Genomic DNA, 20,797 nt, shown 5'->3' with positions numbered 1-20,797 from the left:
GGAGAGGCTTCTAATTAAGCGTCGAGGAAGCACAGGGGCTGGTGCACGGGGGTGACTTTCTCTCCGAGCTGAGAATAGGGAGCTTGGGAAGCCCCCACGTGCTGCTGCAGGGGTGCGGGAGGATGGGGGGGTCCTAAGCGGGCACCTGGCTCCCGGGGTGCTCCCAGGTCCCCCAACCCCGGTGAGATGGGGATGCCTGTCCAGAAAGTCCAGTACAGCCCCGGCGTTACTGGTGGGACTCGCCTCCCGTCCGCACCTCTGGGCAGGTCCCTGCGGGGGACGCAGCGTGCGCTGTGCACATCACGGGTGCCGATCCTGCGGTGCCGTCACGGCTTCTCCCGCTGCAGCCTCGTGCCCGCTGCCAGGACAAGACACGGCATCTTACCCGTGGGTGGCTTGGCTTCTGCAAGGTTGGATGCAGCCAGCATCACCTGGAAGACAAAAGCTGCTGGGTGCTTCTCCTGTTTATTGCCTCTTTGGTGATTATTAATGAACCGCAAACCCAAACAGTTGCTTTTTCCTGGCTGCGGAGCTCCCATGCTGCTCGCAGGTCTCCCCGTGCCCAGCTACCATCTACTGTTCAGCCCCAAGCTGGAGGGACTCTCCTTCCACCTGCTCCTGCCTGGCCAGGGCTGAGCGATTCAGGCTCATGTCCTGAGCCCTCCCTGGGGCTGTGCAGGTGTGGTGGGGACGGGCAGGTGCCGGCCGTGCCAAGGTCTTGGTGGCTGTGGAGGTCAGGGGTGGTCCAGGCAAGGGAGAGCCCCGTCAGAGGCAGGACAGGGGAAGCAATTGCTTCCCTGTGCCTTGGCCTTGATTCCTTCAACTGGTGCCCTAAAAAATGGGGAGATCCTGCAATTTTCCACTATCACACCAAATTTATTTGTGGAAAATAAAGCAAATGCTCTCCCCGCGTTTTGCGAGGATGCTCTCCTCCCCCAGCGACAGCAGCAGATTTGCAGCCACTACAATCAGAAGTGCTTGGAGCTGTTTGGGAATCTTCCCTGACAGCCTTCTGTTGGGTTGTTAGCCTTGATGTGTGAGGAGCAATCTGTCTCCCGTCTTGTGAGCATCCCTCTGCAGTCCCGGATGCCCTTGCGAGGCCGTTTGCAGGGCGAGGGGCCGGGGGTGCTCTGCTCCTGCAGGGTTTTGCCTGTGGACCTTGGTGCTGGCGCTGATGCTGGGTCCGGGCTGTGCTGCTGCCCTGCCCTGGGTGCCACGATCCCACACCCAGGGCAGGGTTGTGCGCAGGGTTTCACGTCCGTGGGAAACAGCTCGGCTTCCACTTGAGCAGGTTCATGAACAAGTTCATGAGCAGCTGTTCCAGCTGGCTGGGGCTGTGTCACACAGGAGCTGGACCCTGGTCCCTGCTGCTGGCATCACGAGGGTGCTGTGGGTGGGGAGGCGACAGCACAGGGGATGCTCTGCCCTCTGGCAGGAGCTGGGCTGGGGGAGATGCTCTGGTGAGCCAAGTGGAAGTTTCTCCCACAAATACCCTTTCCTGTCTTTGTGCACCGCAAAGGAGCAGTGGCCGGTTGCAGGCTGCAGCTCTGCCCTTGCCTGGTGTATCACCCGCCCCGGAGTTTCCCCATCCTACAAAGGATGGAGACAGCAGCAGACACTGAAGGATTTAGAAGAAACCAGCCTGGGGAAAGGGCAGGGAGCTGACCAGGGCCAGGTGTGTCCCAGCAGCCCCAAGCTCTGCAGAGCCTCCTCCAGAGCTGGCAGAGCCAGCTGTTCGTCGGCTGGGAAGAGCTTCCCATGGGGAAATATGTCAGCTCTGAACCGTCTTCCCGGGGAGGAGGTTACTGTCATGCGGTGGCTCACAGGACATCCCATAGATCTAATTTGGGACAGCTGGGGCTGAGAACTGTACTCGTCTGCAGGAGGAACCCCAAAGCATGTTGGCCCTTGAAGGGGCAGGGCTGAGGGCTACCAGCGGGACGTAGCCCAGCATCTCCCTTTCTGGGTACGCAGTGGGGTCAGCCAGGCTCCCATAAACCTTCCTCTGGGGAGAGGCCACTGGCCACCGGCCCGTTGCGCAGCTGACCGCCCACACCTCACCCCGGTGCTCGGGCTGGAGGTTTTACGGCCGCGTTAGGTGTTCCTGAGAAAGCGGGTCCTGCCTGCCACGTCTGTAACCATAGCGGCACCGGTGGGAATACATCTGCTAAAGGCATTGTGTTGCTTTGCTGGGAGGCTCTGCTGTGCAGTGCAGCCCGCGGGCGAGAGCCCCTGCTAAAGACATTACTGCCTGCAGAGGAGATGCTCGGCCCCGCCGTGCCCTGCCGCCTGGCACGGACGCGTTACCTCCAGTCCGGGCATGGAGCACGGTGCTGCTGGCAGCGAGGTGGCCCTGAGCTCTGCTGAGGGCTTGGGCCACCTTGTCCCCACAGCGCGGAGCCTGCTTGGCACGCAGCGTGGGTCAAACCCTGCCGGAGCAGGACAGAGGCATGTAGGTACGGGGCGCTTGCTGGGTGGTGCTGGAGCTGTGCTGGGGTGAGGTGCTGGGCACCCACGGGGCTGCTGGCGAGCAGGGTGGGCACGGTGTGGTGGTGCTGGTACTGGCAGATCCTGCCCGTGTGGCACGTGGTGGGGTTGGGTAGAGGTGAGGCGGGTGGAGAACATCAGTTCGGTGCAGCCCCCTGATTTTCTGTGTCCCATCCGCAGTGGGAAGAGGTGAGCGGGTACGACGAGAACATGAACACGATTCGCACCTACCAGGTGTGCAACGTCTTTGAATCCAGCCAAAACAACTGGCTCCGGACCAAGTACATCCGGAGGCGAGGAGCGCATCGCATCCATGTGGAGATGAAATTTTCAGTCCGGGACTGCAGCAGCATCCCTAACGTCCCAGGCTCCTGTAAGGAGACTTTTAACCTCTACTATTTCGAGTCGGACTTTGACTCGGCCACCAAGACTTTCCCTAACTGGATGGAGAATCCTTGGATGAAGGTGGACACAATTGCTGCCGACGAGAGCTTCTCGCAGGTGGATCTAGGTGGACGGGTGATGAAGATTAACACCGAGGTGCGCAGTTTTGGGCCTGTCTCCAAGAATGGTTTCTACCTGGCATTCCAGGACTATGGAGGCTGCATGTCCTTGATCGCTGTTCGCGTCTTCTACCGCAAGTGTCCCCGCGTGATCCAGAACGGGGCCGTCTTCCAAGAAACCCTCTCGGGAGCAGAGAGCACCTCACTAGTGGCAGCCCGGGGGACGTGCATCGCCAACGCGGAGGAGGTGGACGTGCCAATCAAGCTGTACTGCAATGGGGATGGCGAGTGGCTGGTGCCCATTGGCCGCTGCATGTGCAGAGCGGGCTACGAGTCGGTGGAAAACGGGACCGTCTGCAGAGGTAACCGCTCGCCTCCGGTCTCGCTCCGCGTGCTCGCCTCGCCGCCGATGGGCCGTGCCGGTGGCGGCAGTCAGGGTTTACAGCTGGCATCTGCATGAGCCACCTGGGAGTGACCTCCTTGGGCAGGGGTGGCAGAGTGGCATGTGGGGACGTGGGAGAGGAGCATGTGTGTGGATGCTGACTTCTTCCCCAGCTCCTCAGTTCCTGCCCTGGGCTCATCCATCTGTTGCAGGTGCTCCACGTTACCTCTGGGTCCTGAGAGCCATGGGGCCCAGGGGTGCCAGCTTGTTGCTGGTGCCCTCTGTGCTTTGCAGATCTTGCAGGGACACGTGTGTAGCTGTGGTGCGTGCCACCGATCTGCAGTCACCTCCCAAAATACCGGGGCTGTTTTCACTTTGGTTTGTGCCCTATGCCTTGGCATGGGCTGAAATGCTTCTGGGGTAAGGGGAGCGGGAGGTGATGCAGTGGGAGGGGACAAATTGTCTGCAGCATTTTCCTTGTGATGTGCAAATAACCCAGGGTGGGACATGGTCACGGGCTGTTCAGGGCCAGGCTCACTTCTCCAGCCTGGCACCTCCAAGCCTGGCCTCTGGGCTCCCTCAAAAGCCAGAGGTCTCCTGCCCCTGTAGATGTTCAAAGCAGACTCCAGGAGCAGCTGCTCAGCTGAGCACCATGGTCCTACAGGCACAGTGTGCCCCAGGCGAGCGAGAGACTGTGCCACCCTCCCTGAAAGTACCATACCCAAACCCATCTCCATGCTCCTCCTCAGTCATGGAGATGGCATAGGGGAAGAAAAGCCTACATGGGCTTGGGGAGGGAGAGGAAGGAGCTGCTGAGATTGTCAGGAGAGAGATGAGAACCTGATAGCTGCACGTTTAATGGGCACATCGATGGGCATTGTAGAGCACAAGGAAGGAGCTGCATCTCCTCTCTTCTCACTGTGGGTAGGGGAGGTCAGGTAGCACCAAGCAAGCATGGGGAAGGTGCTGGTAGTGGGGAGACAGACCTGCAGGAGAGGGGGACAGTCTCTGGCTGTGCTGGATTGGGACTGCAGGTTGGATAGTCCCCTTGAAGAGAGCACCATGTCTCCTGCTGCTGACTGGGCTGCTCCTGCGCCAAGCCTCCTGATGTGCTGGGTTTGTCATTTGATAACTGTGCTTTGAGCTGCTCCTCACTGGGCCACTCAACATCTCTTGGGTGATCAAGTGTCCTCCAGCTGTAGCAGGGATGGTGCTGGGGATGGGGACAGCAAGGAGGTGCTGCTGCAGTGCACTATGGAAATGGAGCCTGGCTAATCCCAGCCTTGAAGGGAAGATGGTTGTTTTACGGTGCCCGAGTGAGGCATTTGTACCAACACCAGAAAGCCAAAATGATTGATGTCAGCTTTTCCATCTCAGCCTTCTTTTTTTCCCGAGTGGACGCAGCCCTGCACAGCGCTTTGCTCTGATGCAGCTGTGGTTTCTTGGGGCTCCTGGGTCCTGCGGCCAGCCCAGCCAAGGGACAGTCCCTTTCCATGCCCCAGGGCTCCCAGGACCTCCTTACGCAGAGCCCTGGCCCTGCAGTCTGGCCCGGCGCGGCCGGGAGGGCAGGCAGAGCAAGCAGGAGCAGGGGCCAAGGAGGAGGGAGCAAGCAGGAGGGAGAGGCCGGGTCTCCTCTTTGTCTGTGCAGCAGCAGGATTTTGGGAGGTCTGGTACCTCAGCAGCTGTTTGTCCAGCCGGTGCTGGCGTGCGCCCGGCCTCGTGCTCCCCACCGTCATTAATCACGCGGTGGACGGCAGCCTGCCTTCTCCGTGGGGCAGCTGGCTCCGGGGCTGCCTTCCCCTTCCCCTTCCCCTTCCCCTTCCCCTTCCCCTTCCCCTTCCCCTTCCCCTTCCCCTTCCCCTTCCCCTTCCCCTTCCCCTTCCCCTTCCCCTTCCCCTTCCCCTTCCCCTTCCCCTTCCCCTTCCCCTCCCCCTCCCCGCGTGGGGCTGCGCAGCTGGGGCTGGATGGGACCCCGGGGCTGTGCCATACCCTCTCTTTCCCCCGGCAGCCCCCAGAAGGGGAGTGGGGAGCGGGAGGTTCCAGCTGTGGCGTCGGTGGGACAGCTGCAGCATCCCCATCCTCTTCCAGCACTCCCACAGAGCACTGGGGTGGGGACCAGTCGCCCCAGCTCAGTTGGGCAGCGAAGGGGCTCTCCGTCCCGCCTCGGCGTGGGAAGGGGCTCCGTGCCCCTGTGCCCCTCTGGCCGTGTCTGTGCCCCGCTGGGGCAGCGGACGAGCCGCCTGCTTTGGGGACTGGCTCGTACGTGTGGCCAGCAGGTTCTCCCGTGTTTCGAGGGGTGGGAGGGAATCTGGGCCCCTTTCCAGAAGCAAAACAAAAGCAAATCCGAGCTGGCTTTCGGGGTGAAGTGCTCTCACACGGCTCGGTCGCCCAAACAGGATGTGTTGGGGAGCGTGGGGGACGTGGCTCACTGGTCCTGCCCGGCCACGGGCTCCTGGTGGAAAAGGGCATCCCGAGCAATGATGGCCCCTCGCCGCAGGGCGAGGCGTTGGGAGGAGTTGCTCGTTTTCTCCACCGATGCAGCGCCGGGCTGCTCCCGGCAGTGTGCGCGGGGGATATTTATGGAGGAAGTTCACGCATCTAACAGCTTAAGCTGCTCTAAGCTTGGAGCCCCGGCACAAAAGGATTTGGGGGCAGTTAACAATTCTGTGTGGTTAAGAGATTTTCCTTTCGCTGGGCCCTGCTCGCCGATCCCGCAGGGCCCCGCGCGGGGCCGGCCGCCTGCTGCTCCGCACTCCGCTCCTCCGCTCGCTTCCCGGCTCCTTTCGAGGGGCTCCGTGCACGCGCCTCCCCCCGGCCCCGTCCTCCCCGCTGCCCCTTCTCCTGCTCCCCGCCCGCGTCTTTTTTCTCCATCTCCCTGTTCTTTGTCTGCCGCCTCCCCCCTCTCCCCCCGTCCCTCCCAGCAGCACATCGAACGTGTTTCTCGCTGCCTCCCGTCTCCATTGGCTCCTCTGCGCGGCGGCGGAGGCAGAGCTATTGTGCTGGACGCAGACGAGCGCTGCCTGCAAGGGTCTCTGCCTGCTCCGGGACGGCAGCCGCTGGCTCCTGGTCCTGGCTGTTGAGCCCTGTGTCCATCTCCAGCTCCTCTCCATCTTTGGAAGACCTCTGCCCGTGTGCCCGATCACCGCATTCCCAGCAGGCAGCCTCTTCTTCGCTGCACCCGGACAGGACCGAGCGTGAGGAGTCCTGGTCTTGCCGTGGTGGCAAGGGATGGTTTTGCCCTGCAGAAGCTGGTGGTGATGCTCTCTTGCTATCAGAGACATCTAGTGTCATCCCTGGGGTCACAGGTGTTTCTGAGGAGGAGGGGAGTCAGTGATGTGCTGGGAAGAGGAGAAACCTGGTCAGCTAGGTGATCTGTAGAAGAACTAGGCTGCCACCTGTCTTCTCCAGCTCAAGGTGGAGCTGGGCCACCCCTGTGCGGAGCCTGAGATGTCAACAATGTGTCCCACCATGAAGGGGAGGCAGGAGGGCAGCCTGCATTACCTTCCTCCTGCTCCTCCCCTGGGGGACAGAGCCAGGAGGGACAGTGTGGAGGTCCTGACTCAGCTCCAGCACCCAGCCCAGTGCCGGTCCTGTCCAGCCCTACCAACACCACAGCCCTGGTTCTGCCACCAACCCAGCTGGGTACTCCCAGGTCAGCTCCAGTACTGTCCCAGCCCAAGTCCAGCTCTAAAGGGAGAAGTGTGACCTCTGGTGTTACGGCTGTAGCGGGCTGGTGCCTGGGGTATCCCAGTCTGGGGCTGTATGGGGCTGGCTGGTAGGTTTTGGGAGGGGTGTGCCCTTGCAGTTGTGTGTCGTACAGGTGGGCTCCATGACAGGCTTCCCTTCCTGTGCTTACATGTTAGTTTGAGGTCCAGCGCAGCAGATCTGCCACCACCCCACCGTGTGCTGGGGCTGTGGGTGCAGAGGCGGTGATGTGCACGGATCCGTATGTCGAGGACCCATCACCATTCATCCATCGCAGAGGTGTGGGAAGCAGTGGGGGTCCGTCCCAGCTGTGCTGTGCTTGGGTTTCGGAGCGGGGCAAGTATGTGCTAAGGTCTTGGAGGGGCGTGCAGCTTTCTGGTGTGCTGGAGAAGGGTATGTCCTAGCTGTCATACAGCCACGTCCCATAAGTACGTGATGTTTTGGAGATAAGAGGCTATTTATGGCTCTATGCCTGTTTCGGGTCTGGGCCTCCGCTGATAATGCTGGACCCCGCCAATAAATTGTAGGGCCCTAGGGGTAATTAAATTCTTACAGGAAGCATTCTTGGTTGATCTGGAGCAGATACAGCCAATCGTGATGTAAATGTTTCCAGAGATGGAGAATTGCCCGTTAAACGCTTCCAGCGGTCACTCCTGCCTTCTCATCCCCGGCTGCGCCTGGCGCTTGGACCTTGGCGAACTTTGTCCACCACCACACCTCTGCTTTCCATGTGCCTGTTTAAGAGTAATCCTTGGCCCCTGGTCCCCTGTTGAGGTTTTCAGCCAGCTGTTTTGGCTCTTCCCAGCCCTTGGCACTGCTTTAGCCTTTCCGTTGGCAGATCCACTGTCCCGTGTACGGGATGCTCTCAGGGATCAGCCGAGTGCTGGGGGATGCTGAGATTACCTTCTTCCCCCCTTTGCTTTAGCCATTTTGGCAGTGGTGTTTCACTGGGTGCTTTTGCAGGATCCTTGGCATTCCCAGTGGGACTGTGAGCAGATAACCACTGTGGCCGGCGTCCTTGTCCCGGGAGGTGTGGTTTGACACGGATTTGTATGGAAACACACGTGCCTTGCTTGTGCCCAGCTCGCTGAGGCATCCAGATGGCTGTGTATCAGGAACCCATCATCTTTGGTATTTACCACACTACAACTTCCATGTCATCAGCTAACTTTATTGGGAATGCTTTGGGCTTTCTCCTGGGTCATTGATAAAAATGTTAAATAGCCCAGAGGCATGAACCAAATTTGTTGGCTCTAGTAGAAACAGACCTGCTCTCTGCACATTCCCTGCTTAGATCTCAGGCCATAGCAGTATCAGCTCGCCAAGTTTTAATGCATTGAATATGTCCCACAGTGTCGGTGGACCCTCTAATTTCTGAATCAAAATATCATGTGTTACCAAGGGAAATGTTCTGCAGAAGTTTGGGTGCGTTGCATTAACACTGTTACCTCTCCCAGCCAATCTTGTAATTGCATCAAAAAAACCATATGAGGCTAATTTGCTTTAATCTGTTTTCCATAAACGCTCGTAGGTTGGCACTACTATTACTGCCTTTCTTTAGTTCTCTGCTGACCGAATCCTGGAGCTGGCACATCCTTATTTGACTGGTATTGATGTTGCAGTGGCAGTCCTAAAATAGCCAGGACTTCCTCATTTAACAAATAGCTTTTTCCTACATCTCTGAAACATCGTACTACTTCACGGCGTGTGGGAAGTGACCATTAACTGACCACTGGTTCATCAGCCATCTCTTTAAAATCTCCCAGGTAGGTGCTATCCTGACGTACTGATTTAACGATGTTTAACTTTAGTAGCTGCTATTTAACATCTTGAGTTACTGCTGGAATGGAAAATATTTCACCATCATCCTATAAGATGATTACATCACCTGGCTTCTTCCCAAGTACAAAACAGGAATTTGCCTGCCTTTTCTGCAGGGTTGTTGACAATTTGAATGCTCCCAGCCGGCCGTGGCTCGATGTCATTGTGGATCCTGCTCTTTGGGCTTCTCCCTCTCCTCCCTCTCCGTCTGGGAAGCAAGAATACAGCGTCTTTCTTTCCATTGCTTTGATTCTTCTCCCTCCTGCTTCTTGCTGACCTCTCCATGTTGTGAATCCAATTAGGGCTGCAGTGGGGATTGCAGCTGCTCGGTATTAACCTCTCCAAGCCTGCTTGGTGCACCCTGGAGTTGGAGGAGATGCCAGCCTGTTCTCTGCACATTCCTGGGTAGGAGTTGGCCGTCTGGAGGTTGGAGTAGGACCAGGGGGAGGCTAGCAGAGCAAGGGGTGTCAGACAAGGAGGGTTAAAGCATTTATTTCCTGGTGATCCGAAGCCCTAAGAGATGCTGACCTTGCAAGGAGTGTCACAGGTAGTCCAGGAATGGAGCAAGACATCTGCTGCTGAAGGAGGGAGATGGGCAACTCACCTCAGAATAGGAAATGCTGCTTCTAAGGGACTAGACCTTCATGGCCAAAGCAGGCAAAGGAAATGAGGACTGCTTTGTCATTTTGCTTTCAAGACAGGGGATGGGCTGAGACCTTGCACAAAAGCATTTTCTCTATAGAGAAAGGGAGGAGATGAAGTTTTCCAGGACATGAGCGTGATTTTTGAACAGCAGGAGTGTTGCAGAGCACTCCCAGCCCTGTTGTGAAGCCGTAGGAAAGACGTCGGCAGGCTGCGGAAGATAACCCCGGAGCAGCTCACTGGAAGCCCAGAGGGAAACAGTATATTCTCATTTATTAGTACAGGCAGGTCATGAGTCCCGGGGTTGGAGGAAGGGATGGAGATCTCAGGTCCAGCAAAACCCACTGGGAGTTTCCTGATGGAAATGATGGCCATCCCCAGGATTTCTCAGGGATACATGGTGGAGTTTAGCATTGCCACTATCTGCCGTAGCTGGTGCTTCCCAGTCCCTTTGCGTGAGCCCTTTCTTCTCTCTGCTCAAGGTCTTCCCCAGCAGAGCTGGGTCTCTGCTCCCCTTCCTGCTTCGGGACAGGTTGCTCTCCCCATCCTCACACCCCAGGCATTTCAGTGTGCTTGGGTCAGCCAGAAGATGGGAGGAGATGGGTGAGAGCAGGCCTGGAGGATGTTCACTGGAGAAAGATTGATGTCCCCTCTGACCCTCCACATGCTCTGACTGTGCCCGGGGTGCCGGGATGGCAGCCCCGTTGTACCATGGGTGCTATCACATAACTGCCATCTGTGGCGAGAAGAAAATCTCCCCTGACTTGTTTTTTATGGATGAAACAGAGGTTTGGGTCAAATCCCACACTCCTGGTCTTGCTACACCCCAGTGAGCGGGGAATAGCAGCCCCTGCAGCATCCAGCGCCGGCGCTGGCGGAGGAGCAGCATTTATTCCTGCTTTTCCTCCCTCTCCTTCGTAGGCCTCCTTTTTTTTTTTTTTTCTGAGAAAAGTGGTAAACATTACTAGGAACTGGAATGAATAGCTGGGATCCAGGCCCAGACTTCCAGAATTTTAACTCATTGTTGCCATAAAATGAGGGGAACGTGATTTTACCATTATTTTTTCCCTTGGATCAGGACGCTCAGAGATCTGGGGGGCAAGGAGAGTTTTTCCCGGAATTCAGTATAGTGTTGAATCTTTATGGGGAAAGAGAATATATTCATCATCCGACGTGACTTGAGGAAAATTGGAGAAAATGCTGCTTTTGAGGGGATTTTTTTTCGTTTGAGATTTTTCTGTAAGTCAGGCCAAAACCAAGAGATTATTTTGACTGTTTAATTTTGGGAAATACCCTCAGACATTCTCTGTGGAGAGAGACGCTGATTTAAAGTTACTCTGATGTCAGATGATCATTCTGTAAGAGCACAGTTCTTTTATTTTAGCGATACAAAGTAAAAATCTTACAGAAAATTGGATCTAGAAGCCATGATTAGCTTAATTAGCTCCAAGAAAACTCTTTATTGTTCCCCATATACCTTGGAAACATAGTATATCACTGGAAAGTATACATAAAAGTCCCCATAAAGGTTGGGAAAGGGAATCAAAGCGTTTCATAGCTCACACAATGGCTGTGTTTACATAGACCAGACTTCAAACAATGTTAAGTTTGGCCAAGCAAAATACACAACTTTTTCACGTTTTGAAGGAGACCTTAAGTTCGGTGGCATCGATCCACGATAGCCAGGCCTCGTGTGGGCAGGCGTTATAGCTTCGATACCGTTAAGAAGGAGTTGAGTGAAGGGTGTGGAGCAAAACCAGACAGTTTGTGCGGTGAGTGCTGTCCAGTGAGTCTGAGACATCCCCTCGTTGCCTTCATTTCTTGGCATTTTGGGAAGTGGTGTCTAAGGAAAGAAAATACCCCCCCCTGAATGTTGCTAGGTATTAAAAAGAGAAGAGATGTGAAAGAAGGGGCACAGCCTGGCAGCCTGATGGGACGCGGCCGGCGGCTGGTTTAAGGCAGGGCTGGAGAGTGCTGCTGTGCTTTGGGTGGGCTGTGGCCGCACTGGAAATACATTTACAAGCAGAAGAGGCACAAAACCAGCATCCTTGACTTTGTCTCTACCAGGGAGCTTCAGCTGGAGTCTTCCTCCAAGTGAGCAGCAGCTCCATGCCCACCTAGCTCAGGTGCCTTTGCTGGAATCCAGCGTCTGCCCAAGAAGTGGAGAAACTGGTAGGAGTACATGAGAAACTAGTAACTTACAGAATGGCAGGTCTTACAGACTGGAAAATGGGCAACAAGGTACAGCATGAGCAGGAAATTATAACTGAGTCTTGGAAAGCACCCTGGGAAAGCTCCCTGTTAAGGGGAGACAGAAAAAAGTGCTGCTGAGACCAGGAGCTACCAACTCAGTGCATTGCTCCTCCTGCATTCTGTCTTAGAAAGGCAGCCGAGAGGGAGACCTGTGTGAATACAATGTGTTCTGCAGGTAGGTGACTCCTGTGAAGCCTTTGCAGGTCTCTGAAGCAAGGTCTTCAAAGACAGAGAGCTCTTCCTCACTTCAGCAGGTTGAAATGACACCTGCCAAGGTGTTAGCATCTTCCCAGAGTCCTTGGGGATAAAGTGGGGATATTGGCTTTGCTGCTTGTGTCAGAAACTAGAGGGACCTTTGTAAAAACCCGTCTCCTGGTTTCAGTTGGCCAACTGGGCTCTTGATGCTTGAGTGTCTGGTTCTGCGCTCGAGCACATCGCAAGCCCTTGAGATGGCTCAGCCCTCGGTGGTGGGCTGTGTCTACTGTGGTGACGCTGCAGCAGCAGCCGAGGAGGTGGTGGGCATGCCTGGACCACGAGGTGAGGGTCCTGTTGCAGGTCCACGAGTTTGGTGGGAGATAGCTAGAAATAACTCCTATGGCTAATGGGGCAAATTCAGACTGCATTTTGAGGGAACATGTGGTTCTTCAGTATTTGGGTGCTGACCATTTTCAAGGACCACAAGCTGCTACTTGCAAAGTCTTTTTGCCCTTTCAGACTATTGTTGCACTCAGAGCTCATGCAGACCCTGTGTTCAAGACAATTTTTAAGTCTGAAACCGAAGCTAGCAATTTCCTTTCAAAACATTGTGATCCCAGGAATACCACAGCTGTTACACCTGCAGCTGTGACAGGAGACAGGAGCAGAGTGATCAATAAACGGGCACGTGATAAAGGCTTTATCCACCTCAAACTCTCAAAATGCCCAAACCCTCAAGATTAGTAAGAATTGAAGGGCAGCCTGAAGTGGAGCCCGTACAGTAGGGTCACCTGGACGCTTTGCTCCAAATGGCATTTCTCCCAGCCTAGATGGCTTTTGAAAAGACCGTAGCGACTCCTGAAGCGGCCGTAGCAACAGATAATATTTGTCAAACAGCAAACAGCACACTCCATTAAATACACGATATCTCCTTTTCACGGCGTTGACTCTCCAGGAGGCTTTCTGCGGAGACACGGGAAGGGTCTGTGCAGCGTCAGGGGCATGTTTGCTCTCAGACATCAGCGGGTGGCTTCCATCACGCTGTTCCACCTTTCTCCTTGCCCCTCAGGAGGGCCGTTCCCAAGCACAGCATCTGCGTCCTGCCGGGGCGTGCAGAGCAGGCGGATGTGGGCTGGCGCCCCGGGCAGTGGCCTGAAGTGCTGCCGTGTGTGGAGCATCAAGGGGCAGGTGGGACGTGGGACACCGCTGGGCATCAGACCCTTAACCGGGGATTTCTAAGGTGCTAATCTCTCTCTAGAGGCATTTCAGTGGAAGCCAGCTGTTTTTCATGAGCCATCCTCTGCCTCTTTCCCTCCCCTCCCTTTTTCCTTATCCCTCCAGTCTCGTGTGCTGGTGACAATTCTCCAGCCATCCATATCGCTGTAACCACAATCAAGACCATTATTTTGGCAGATAACCTCCCCATTCATCCCCACCTAGATGGCTCAGGATCCTACAGCATGTCTCTGGCTTGCAGGGGGCTGTGACGAGGGAGAAGGAGGAGGCGGCGATGCCTCGGGCTGCCCAGGCAGTGGATGCTGGAGCTGCTCTCTCATGCCAGCCTTCACCCAGAGGATTCTCATAGCTGAAGGCATGAAGCTTACGAGGGTTTGCCACAGCGGAAGTGCTACTGCTGCAGGCTCTTCCTACCAACACAGCGAGCAAAATTAATTCTGAGCCTTTCAGTGTATGTGCATACCCCTCGTTAATAAAACAGAAAGAGCAAAAGCAGAGAAAACAGAGTTAGGAGAAAGAAATGTTCAGGGAATGACTCACACCCGGAGAAGCTTTTCTTTCACCTTTCCCTGCTGTGCACCCCAATGCTGGATTAAAAATTGCCTGCGATTGCCGTTGCATTGCTACCAGCAGTCCGCAGCGCGCTTCCCCCTCGTTTGGGGGAGGCGAGCGAGGCTGTAATTTTCAGTCACCTTCACAAGTACAGTGGTTACGCCGTTACAGTCACCTACATCAGCTCAGACATTGATCCGAGCAATAATGTTGGTGTTTTACTCTCAATTTACACCATAGGAGTGGACCTGTGGCACCGACTGAAGAATAAGAGATGGGGCAGGTTTTGTTGGAAAAATCATCTCCAGGCTTTCTCAAGCTCGGTGCAAATCCTGGCCTGAGGACCTGCAAAAGGTCTGTGGGGCTGGAAATGGCAGGGAGCACTGGTTTGCCTCCAGTTCCTGCTTTCTAAAGAGGATTAGGAAGCCAGGAGAGGAACTTTTATCGTGCCCAGTGCTTACTCGCATTGCCACCACGAGTACGGTTAATTTGCAACTAAAGTGACAAATCTAAGCGTGTGTGTCTTCAGGATACCCTATAATTAGAACTGGTCTTCTTTTTTTGCTTCTGGAAAGGTTTTTGCTGTCTGGCTCAGATGGAAGCGATCCCAGTTTGTTTTTGTTTCTCTTGAATTAGAGTGCGGCTGCTCTTTCCAGGATTTCCCAGGCAAAAATATGTGCATGGGGACCTGCCCGGCATTCACAGCGGTTCCTCTAGGACATGTCGAGCCCAGCGCACGTGCACGTCCCGCACAGCCTGTGCATGCACGACATCTTTAATGGTTTTGGGTGTGTTTGGCTCTCTGCACCTCTGCAGGGGCCACCGCTGGGATCTGCCGGTGTGCAAGGGCGGGTTTGCTGGCGCTTCCAGCTGCAAGGCAGCTATCGAGCGGAATGTGGGAAGAGGGGGTACACGTGGGGAAGCAGTAAAAGCGTAATGTGCAAAGCTGAGCAGAGGGTTCAGGCTGGATGCAGGTGCAGTTTAGCTGCTCAGTCCTGCCTAAAGAAGAGAGGTTAGCGTGATGCATTTCTCTGGCAGCAGAAGTCCTCTCCCTCCGGAGCAGGTGCCTGACCCCAGGGCTGCCTTGGCCACTGCCATGAGAAGGGGTCAGAAAGGCCTTGGTGGAAACCAGGAGGAGGTTCCTGAGCTGGGGATGGGGTAACAGGAGGACACATGGGACCACTGCTGCTGCACCAGCCTGACCATGTTGCATACATTTGAGGGGGGCCCTCCTGAGATGGGGTTTCCATGGAAACCAGAGCCGTGATTTCCTGCACACCAATGTGCTGGAAAGTCAAAAGCAAACGCGAGTGGGAGGGAGGAAGCAGCATGTGGTGGGCAGTACACCCTCCCTGGGGACCTTCATCCCTGAGTGCAGAGGAGAGGAGGGAAGGAGGACATTTCGGTACCTGGAGCTCGCTCGCCATCTCCCTGGTGCTCAGAGTGTGGCTGGGAGCAAGGGCCAGCCCTGGCAGAGGGCTCGGGGGGGACAGCATCTGTATGTAAGGGTGTCTGGCGTGGCGTGTGCTCGTGCTGTGGTGATGACTGCTGAGCCCAGCATGGGCTTGCAAGGATGCAGCATCATGACAGAGCTCCACGCCAGCCCAGGTAGCTCACTAATGAGCAGGATGAATTAATTAGCCCAGGAGGAACTGCAGCAATAACGAATGCTCTTGGTGTTCAGTCTGTAGCCTCTGCCTGCGTGCATCACCTCTGCGTGCACCGTGGCTTCCTCGCTGAGGCGGGTGCGGGTCCCGCTGCGGGAGGGTGGTGAGGGCGGATCAGGACAGGGGTGAGACACCAGCCAGAGTGGAGGTGACACCCGCAGAGACACGTGCAGCCAGGGCAGGCAGGAGAGTGGGATGCCTTCAGGCGGCTGCTGGGTCCCGACACAGGCACATCTGGCTCAGGTCTGGTGCAAGGTGCAAGGCTTGCAGGGTCTCAGGCATCTCATCCTGCTGGGAGCTGACTTGCTGGATCCTCCCTGGAGTGCAGGTGTGCACTCTCATGCCCTGCGGCATTGCCCTGGCACCGCGGCATCTGCAGCCTTGGGCTGGCATCCCTGCCGTAACCGCTGCCTTCGGACCCCTGGGCCGGGTTGCGGCTGCAGCAGCAATGAGTGCTGGAGCTGCTAGCAGACTGGAAGTGTCTTTTGTCAAAGCTTGAGATGCCTCCAACCTCCTTTAATTAAAGACAATTACTGCTTTCAGCCCCTCTTCACAGCTCAACTGGGTTGTTTGCAAACACACAGCTGCGGGAGTCTTTGTGCCCCTCTCTGAGTCCCGCTTCCCTGGAGACACACAGAGGTTTCTTTATTATCAGAATTAGGGCCAGCGAGCAGCGGAGGAGGAGGAGGCATCCTGGGCTCCCAGGGTGTTTTGAGGTTCAGCAGTGACTCTGCAGGGCAGCTGGGGGCAACCCTGACCCCGGGTCCAGCCTCTCCTGCAAAACCTCCTGCGTGGTAAAGCAGTGCACGGCACGGCACGGGCACAGCGGCTTCTGCCGAGGCGTGAAGAGAAACAAAGCGGAGCTGAGCGGTCACGGAGGCATTGGGCTGTGGAGAAGGTGGCTCTTGACCCGGCCACAGTGGCAGGACTGAGCAGCCACGGGCTGCGAGCTCTGAATATGTCCTCTTAAATAAGGCTCTGCTGAGTTAGCCACGGCTCGTGTAAGGACACTGCTCCACCTCCCCCCAGGAGCTGCACCAGGCAGGCCAAAACTCTGCTTTCTTGGCCGAACCGTGCCCAGGAAAAAAAAATCTGAAACCTTCTGTAACCAATAACCCCCCTTTCTGTGCTTGAATAACTTGAAGGCAGCCAAATGGAGCTTAACCAAACTTTCCAAAACAGTCAGGGCTGGCGCGAGAACAAGCAGCATCCACTGCAGCCCTCTGGGATGCTGTTTCCAAAAATACAAGCCCCGGCGCAGCGGCGGCGCGTGAAGACGTCTCAGAGCCCTGGCTCTCGTAGGGAGCTGGCCCGGATGCTGTGGCTGAGGCCGTGGCTTCTCTCTTTTCCCGTGCTAATGGTCTCCTCCGGGAGGAGTCAGGGTGGGAGAGGCCACCGCCTGCCTCGGAAGCCTTCGGTTGTTAAATCTGCCGCGGGAGCCTGAATGGTAAGTGCTCAGCCTTCAGGCTCAGGGGAGCCAAGAGCCTTTTTGAGCGACTAACAGCCTGACACCGCTCTGTCTTCTCAAATTCATTTTACAGCTCTGATTCCCTGGCGAGCACTAATCACTGGGCTGAGCATGAAGGGAAACATACCCCTCAAATGGGAAGCCCAGAAGCTCTTTCCCCTTAAACAGCCTCTCTGTGAACATCTTTGATCTGTTTTGGGGTGGTTTCTTATTCCACAGAAGGCTCTTGGAGGCCAGCAGAAGAGCTGGAGCCGCCTCCTAGAACAGGTTTAAGTGCACGTGCAGGCGCCGAGCTGTGGATTTAGCACAGGTGGCAGACAGGCAGGGTGGAGCACCCATTGCAAGGGCAAAGACCTGGGTTTCAGAGACCCTGTTGCTGTGGTGTTCACATCTGTGGGATGCTGGGCTCCAGGGATACAGTCCCTGGTCCTTAGTGCAATGTCACGGGATGCTGGGGCTCCGGAAGCACAGACCCTGGTCCTTAGTGCAACATCATGAGATGCTGGGGCTCCAGGAGCACAGTCCGTGGTCCTTAATGCTACATGATGCTGGGGATCCTGCTGCTCTCAGGGAAGACCGTGACTGTCGTTAGCCCATCGACTAGGGCACTCTGCTCACGGACAGCTCAGTAGAGTAAGGTACATTTGTTTGGCAGCCCCTCCAGCTTCTCTTCCAGGTGTCGGCATGGTTAACTTGGCTCACCAAAGGGTAGGTGTTTGGGGCTGGAGCGTGCTTTAGAAGTGGAGATCCTCCAGGTGGTGTCATAGAATCATAGAATGGTTTGGGTTGGAAGGGACCTTAAAGATCATCTAGTTCCAACCCCCCACCCTCCGCTAGAACACCCTCCACTATAACAGGTTGCCCAAAGCCCCATCCAACCTGGCCTTGAACACTTCCAGGGTTGGGGCAGCCACAACTTCTCTGGGCAACCTGTTCCAGTGCCTCACCACCCTCAGAGTGAAAAATTTCTTCCTTAGATCTAATCTAAATCTCCCCTCTTTCAGTTTAAAGCCATTGCCCCGTATCTTATCACTACCTGCCCTTGGAAAAAGTCCCTCTCCAGCTTTCTTGTCTTGAAAAAGTCCCTTCTTTTCAGCCCTCGGATCATCTTCATGGCCTCCTCTGGACCTGCTCCAACAGCCCCATGTCCTTCTTATGTTGGGGAAACCTTCTTATGTCTCCCGGGAAGCTGTCGGCTGCAGCTCTTGGTAGCTGAAGGTCCCATGGGTGCTGACCAGTTGGTCAGAAACGCATCCAGGAGGTATCTGTGAGAGCCTTTCCCATGTGTTGAGCACAATGGCGTGTGTGATGGAAAAAATGACCTTTCCCGAAACACTCTGGTGTTTATCAGCTTGCAAATGTCTGTACTGGTCAAGCAGTAGGAGAAATAAGGGAAGGATGCTGATTCTTTCTGTCTTCTGCCTTGCTGTTTGTATTGCCAGTCCCCATGGTGCCTTGTGGCAGTAAGTTATGCAGTTTAATTATGCACCATGTTAAAAAATGTGTCCTTGCATACTGTAAGAAATTGCAAGCAATCTTTTCCCATTCATGTCTCCTGTATTCCTGATGGCTTTATATAACTCCCTGAGTAGTCTCTTTTCAAATAGAAGGTCCTGAGTTGATGGACTGTCCATATGGAAGCTGCTCTGTATCCCTAATCATTTTTATCATCTGCCTCGTGACCTTGCGTGAGGGTGGCCACCACTGCAAACACTGTTCAGAACGTGGCTCCGTGCAAGGGCTTAATAACATTCCTGTGTTGCACTGGGTTCCTTTCTTAATAATTCCTTACATTTTCTCATTTTTTTTGATGATGGATGAGCTTTGAACTGATGTTTTCAGAGAATTATCTCTAGTGCTGCCGAGATCTCCTCCCTGAATGTTAATAGCTAATTTAGTGCCCATCATTGTGTTTGTATAATTAGGGCTCTTTCCCCCCAAGTGCATTAGTTTCCTTTTGTCGCCACTGAATTTCATTTGCCGTGTTACTGCCCAGTCACTCGGCACCCTGAGATCTTCCTGTCACTCTTTGTGAGTGGCTTTAGCTCTGGTGAACCCGAGGACGTCAGGAGGCTGCTCTGTCTCACTCGTCACCCCTGCTCCAGCCTGCAGGTGGGTGCTCAGGGTGGCCCCTTCTTCTGGCATCGCGGTGTTCGACACCCTCAGCGTCTGCATGAGTATGTGCGTTCGAAAGGATGTTATTCCTGCATTATACAGTGGCTGGTTACCCTTGATGGGCCTGAACTCTGGATGCCATGGGGGAATACATCACATTGCCAGGATTTTCTGTCTGCATGGTGCGTTTTTGGACGTGTCGAGCTCTGTTCCAGATCTCAGTGTGGTTTCTTCAACCACTGGCAAGCTAGCAGAGCCGCTTTATCTCTTGTCTCAGGAGGCTCTTTCCCAATGTCGGAGGAGGACTGTATCACATGTGGTGCAGAATGGTGGGGGGACACAGCTTGGACTAGCTGGGCTACCCAGCCCCTGGCTGGAGCATGGCACAAGGAGATTTCAGTGAGGTGGAGGGAACCCGGTGAAGGAGAACCCGAGAAGGGATCTAAGCACAGCTACAGCTCTGTGCAGGGCAATTAGAAAAGGATGGAGCCAAGCCCCCATCAGTGGTGTCAGATGGTATAGAAAGGGACAGCAACCACAAGCTGCAGCTTGAGAAGCTCAGGATGAGCTTTGGAAAAGCTGCGACAGTTCCCAAGAGAGGTTGAGCATCACTATCCTCAGGGATTTCCACGGCTTGGCTGCATGCAGCTGCAGCTGCACTCAGTCATTGGTCTCAGCCCTTTTATGACCTGGAGACTGGCCTGGAGACTCCAGAGGTCTCTTCCCACCAGCCCTGCTGGGATGCCCTGAAAAATTATGTGCCAGGGCTGAGGAGCCAGCTTGACTCGAGCACCACCTCTGCACTGGAGATGGGTAGAGAAACCTTGGTTCAGTGCTGAAGCCATCTGGGGGTCTGAATACGTTCCTCAGGTGGTAGCATGGCATGGGGGGACAGGAGATCCCGCCACGGGTCAGCACCGCTCAGGGTCGGACCTGCTGTAACTGCATCGAGCAGGGAGTTGAAAATCTCTGCTGAGAAAAGCTGTGAAACTGTGAGCGGTGCATGAGGAGGTCTGGGAAGTCGTGCTGAGCTGCGTCTCATACCAAGAAGTTCAATGCAAAATTTGCATGTCCTGTAGACTGAGGTCAGAAAAATGCCTCCACGTGAGCTGACCTGGGCAAGAGAGGTGGCATCCAGCATGGGGACACGCAGCTGCTGCAGGCCATGGCAGCTGCCCTGATCTCCACAGTTCAAGAGGGATATGAGAAATAAACCTGGAGAGTGCTGCAGAAACACAAACATGGTCCCAAGAGCCGTGGAAAATGCCATTCCACAAGGGACTGAAAGAGCTCAATGCACTTAGCTTCTCAAAAAGAAGATTAAGAGTTGAGACGATTACCAAGAGGAAACACCAGCCTCTAAAGGGCTTTTTAATCTGGCAAAGAAAGGGACAACAAGAAGCAGTAGGGTCCAACTGAAGCTAGACAAATTAAAAAAATTAGGCGTATGTGTGTAAGTGATTAACCACTAGAGCAAGCTAATGAGGAAGGAGGGACTTCCCCACGTTTTGGAGTGTGTAAAACAAGATGGTTCATTGCTGGGTGTTGGGCTTTAGCTGAGGACCAGCCAGCTGGCTCAGCAGAGGCCACCAGGATGAAGTGCAGGACCCCGGGGTCCGGAGCCCCTGGATCGGTGCACGGGGGGCTGACAAGACCCAGCGGTGCGTGCGAGAGCGGTGGGCAGCGTCGGCTCAGCAGCCGGACCCTGGTCCCCGTGGGCAGCACCCTGGGGGGACTGTCACGCAGGTGTTGCCAACAGCCCTGCCAGGCC

The 20,797-nt window shown here is 55.3% G+C and overlaps 1 protein-coding gene across 3 annotated transcripts in view; it reads left to right on the top strand.

Moving 5' to 3' along the window:
- EPHB2 (EPH receptor B2) overlaps window positions 1-20,797 on the top strand; it is a 129,805-nt gene that overhangs the window by 42,068 nt on the left and 66,940 nt on the right. For all 3 annotated transcript variants that reach the window (XM_086625563.1, XM_086625564.1, XM_086625562.1), the window contains exon 3: window positions 2,668-3,352. In XM_086625563.1, the coding sequence (XP_086481689.1) occupies window positions 2,668-3,352 (685 nt within the window). The remainder of the gene's footprint in view (window positions 1-2,667; window positions 3,353-20,797) is intronic.

Source organism: Tauraco erythrolophus, chromosome 23, assembly GCF_009769465.1.
Source record: "Tauraco erythrolophus isolate bTauEry1 chromosome 23, bTauEry1.pri, whole genome shotgun sequence".
Lineage (NCBI taxonomy): Eukaryota > Metazoa > Chordata > Aves > Musophagiformes > Musophagidae > Tauraco > Tauraco erythrolophus.
Note: the sequence above shows the minus strand (reverse complement) of the source record. Positions and strands in the feature narration are given on the sequence as shown.